The 4,476-nt window shown below is 34.8% G+C and overlaps 1 protein-coding gene across 1 annotated transcript; it reads left to right on the plus strand.

Moving 5' to 3' along the window:
- Window positions 1-3,148: 3,148 nt before the first annotated feature.
- LOC123576095 (olfactory receptor 5K1) lies at window positions 3,149-4,221 on the plus strand. Its single transcript, XM_045437099.1, has one exon. It carries the CDS (start codon window positions 3,149-3,151, stop codon window positions 4,115-4,117), a length of 969 nt encoding a protein of 322 aa, XP_045293055.1. The 3' UTR covers window positions 4,118-4,221.
- The last annotated feature ends 255 nt before the right edge of the window (window positions 4,222-4,476 follow it).

Below are 4,476 nucleotides of genomic sequence, written 5' to 3' on the forward strand. Positions count from 1 at the left end.
GAAATAAAACATTCTCCAACAAATTAGAACTCTATCAATAACGCAAAATGTAAGGGATAGATAATTGAAGTTTTACAAATATACTAAAAGTTTAATAGATTATAGAAGCTTAAAATATCATGCTAACATTTGACACTCCAAAGAGAAAAACCTAATACCAAAAATTCATTGCTTTACATAGACAAAAATGTCCTTACGAATGCATCACCATGGGGCACCTGGGCGCTCAGTAGGTTAAGTGTCTTGGCTCAGATCCTGATCTCATGGTTTCGTGGGTTCAAGCCCTGCGTGAGGTTCTGTGCTGACAGCTCAGAGCATGGAGCCTGCTTCAGATTCTGTGTCTCCCTGTTCCTCTGCCCCTCCCCTGCCCACACCCGTGTCCCTCTCTCTCCCTCTCAAAAATAAATAAACATTAAAAAAAATTTTTTTTAAAGAAAAAGAATGCATCACCACAAGATGTGGATGTACTCCTGAATGACTCGAGATACACCCAAGAGTGCTGGCAAATTATTATCATTTATAACTGAATGTCATTATCACGAAGATGGAGCAGATACTTCCTCAACGCATCCGTTGTGATGTTATCCGCAATAGGACTATAACATGCAGAAAACAATAATGATTGTTGTGGAGTAATAAGTTATAAAACACAGCAGACCTAAGAGCATGTCATTGAATTTATTTAATAAAAATTGTATTTTCTGATTATAAAAGCAATATTCATTGTTGAGAAGTTGAAATAGAGTAAAATATACAGAAGAAAGTGACCTATAATTCCCATTGCACAGAGAAAACCAGTATTAATTTTTGATGTGTTTCCAAGCTGCCTTTCCTTTATATTTATGTAAGTATTTACTTGGAAAATTAGGATTATTCTGGATATGAACATTATATTTTATTTTTCACACATTTTTATGTTTATTTTATCATCATATTAAACATTAAATAATGACTGCACAGTATCCCATCACATGGATGATTCACATTTACTTAATCGTGCTGAGCAAATGTTTACCCTTCAGGTGTTTTGAATTTTTTACAATGGACATTATATGTAAGTCTTTTCCTGAGGTTGTAAATATTTCTTTCTGCAATTAATTACCGAATTATTTTCCAGTGATGGCACCAATTCATACTTCCACTAGGGATGCAGTTGGGTTCCCATCTCAGTGTATTTTTGACAGAACTAGAAAGGATTGTTTGTTTTTTAAAAAATTCTTACTATTTTGAAAAGCAAAACAAATTTGCCCTCTCATTTAAAATGATATCTTTCTGATTAGTAACAAAATAAGACATTTTTATTTTTTCAAAATTGTATTTCTTTCGAGATTTTTCTGTTCCTGTCCTTTATCTGTTTTCTAGCGATCATTTATACTGATTTCTATAAGCTATTTCTAGAATAAAGCCATAGAAGCATTATCATATTTATTGCAATAATTTCTCAGTTTCCATTTGACATTTGATCTTACTCATGATGTTTTTGATGTGTAATTATATAAATGAATTTATCAATTCTTAGCCCTTAAGATTTCTCCAATTTCTTTTGATAGCATTTAAATTTATTCATGCACATGCATATATGAACAATTTTACGTTGCATGTGTGAATGGTATTATAAATGACCTGAAACTTTTTTTTTTAATGTTTATTTATTTTTGAGAGAGAGAGAGAGAGAGAGACAGAGCACAAGTTGGGGAGGGGCAGAGAGAGAGGGAGACACAGAATCGGAAGCAGACTCTAGGCTCTGAGCTGTCAGCACAGAGCCTGATGCGGGGCTGGAGCTCACGAACTGGGAGATTGTGACCTGAACGAAAGTTGGATGCTTAACCGACTGAGCCACCCAGGCACCCCATTGACCTGAAACATTTTAAATACAGTCATTTTTTTTTCTTTTCCCTCCTTCTTCTCTCTCTTTTCTGCTTCTATCCATATCAGTTTCCCTTCCCAGCCAAAGGGGTACAAATACTTCACAGATAGCCCTACTTTTTCCCCCAAAGCATTTTATTTTTAAATAGGAGCACCTGGGTGGCTCAGTTGCTTAAGTATCTGACTCTTGATCTCAGCTCAGCTCATGATCTCAGGGTAGTGAGGTCAAGCTCTGCATTGGGCTCTGCCTCAGGTTCAGAGCTGGGTTCTACATGGGGTTCTGTGCTGGCCGTAAAGCCTATTGAAAAAGTAAAATAAAATAAAAAATAAAAAAAAAAAAAAACTTGTATACCACTAGCATTGACAATAGTGAATTGCTAAGAATATGCAAAGGAAAATCGTCTTAAAATTTTTTTGTGTGGTGATAAAATATGCATAACAAAATTTAAACCATATTTAAGTATAAGGTTTAGTGGCATTAAGTACATTTATGTTATTATGCAACTATCATCGCTCTCTATTTTCAGAACTTTCTTACCTTCCCAGAATTAAACCCCATACATATTAAACAATAACTATCCATTTCTCTACTTTCTGTCTCTATAAATTGATTACTTTAATTCATGTAAGTGGAATCATAAAGTATTTGTCCTTTTGTGTCTAGTTTACTTCACTTAACATCTTTGAGGATCATCCATGTTTTAACATGTGTCAGAATTTCATTCCTTTTTAAGGTTGAATGATATTTCATTGTATGTATATACCACATTTTGTTCATCCGTTCATTCATCGATGGACATTTGGGGTGTTTCCAGCTTTGGCTATTGTGAATAATGCTGCTGTGAACATAAGTGTATGAAAGTCGTCTTTTCAACATCACTGTTAATACATATACAGTCCCTGAAATTGTTTGGGAACACTGATATCAATTGCTGACATTGAAATTATGAATCAGCTTTCCCTACTCCATAGAGAGAAGCTTTTTGCACTGAATATTCCTCTTAAGACCTCAAAAGCCATCTCTGTGCATATAATCTGATATATTTCCTGAAAATATAGAAAATATACTGGAAAAATGTTAAAGAGTAGCTACATAGGTAATAGCTTCAGGAGATTGATACTAACTCAGAATTAGGCATGTGTCAAATCCACATAACATGCGAAAGCATTATAGAATATGTTCCTCATCCTTATGAACCAGTTAGATTGGCAGTCAAGTTGGACATATTATAAATTAGTACCTAATTTCTCCACAATTTTTTTCTCAACAGAGAATTCAGGAATGGCTGAAGAAAATCATACCATGAAAAGTGAGTTTATCCTGACAGGATTTACAGATCACCCAGAATTGAAGACGCTTCTTTTCTTGGTGTTCCTTGTCATCTATCTGATCACCATGGTAGGGAACCTTGGCCTGGTGATATTGATTTCAAAAGAGCCTCATCTTCACATGCCAATGTACATCTTTCTGGGCAACCTCGCTCTTGTGGATTCTTGCTGTGCCTGTGCCATTACTCCTAAGATGTTAGGGAACTTCTTTTCTGAGAACAGAATGATTTCTCTCTATGAATGCATGGCACAATTTTATTTTCTTTGCACCGTTGAAACTGCAGACTGCTTTCTTCTGGCATCAATGGCCTATGACCGCTATGTGGCCATATGTAGCCCACTACAGTACCACACCATGATGTCAAAGAAACTCTGCATTCAGATGACCACAGGAGCCTTCATAGCTGGAAATCTACATTCCATGATTCATGTAGGGCTTCTATTTAGGTTAGCTTTCTGTGGATCTAATCACATCAACCACTTTTACTGTGATATTCTTCCTTTATACAGACTCTCCTGCGTTGACCCTTATGTCAATGAACTGGTACTATTTATCTTTTCAGGGTCAATTCAAGTTTTCACCATAAGCAGTGTCTTAATATCTTACCTGTACATTCTCTTTACTATTTTCAAAATGAAATCCAAAGAAGGAAGGACCAAAGCCTTTTCTACTTGTGCATCCCACTTTTTGTCTGTTTCATTATTCTATGGATCCCTTTTTTTCATGTACATTAGACCAAATTTGCTCGAAGAGGGGGATAAAGATATACCAGCTGCTATTCTGTTTACAATTGTAGTTCCCTTACTAAATCCTTTTATTTATAGCCTGAGGAATAAGGAAGTAATAACTGTCCTGAGAAAAATTATGAAGAAAAAAAAATCTCATGAAAATTGGAAACAAATGACATCTACTGTAGCTTAGTGAATTAGATGTAAGAAACCCTTCCAAGTGAAATTACAAAGAGAAAATGCACAAATTATATGTAAAATACTAAAATATATCATAATACAATCAATTTAGGAAGCAATACATATGGTAGAAAATATACAGGAAAAAATAAACTGTGCTAAGTCTTAATTCAAAATAACAAAAATCAAAACCAAATTTTGAATTCATTCAAGAAGCAATTTAGCATGTTGACAAGCTCATGGACTATGTCAGCATCAGGGATTTGGATTATCAGCACCCAAAAAGAAAACAACAAAACTGACAGTTACACATATAAAGGAAAATTCTATTAAACATTCACAGCCAGTCCACTTTAACTGGAGCATGAGCAC

This window comes from Leopardus geoffroyi, chromosome C2 (assembly GCF_018350155.1).
Source record: "Leopardus geoffroyi isolate Oge1 chromosome C2, O.geoffroyi_Oge1_pat1.0, whole genome shotgun sequence".
Lineage (NCBI taxonomy): Eukaryota > Metazoa > Chordata > Mammalia > Carnivora > Felidae > Leopardus > Leopardus geoffroyi.

Coding starts and splice junctions, on each gene's coding strand:
- LOC123576095 (XM_045437099.1), top strand. CDS start 3,149: ATGGCTGAAGAAAATCATACCATGAAAAGTGAGTTTATCCTGACAGGA.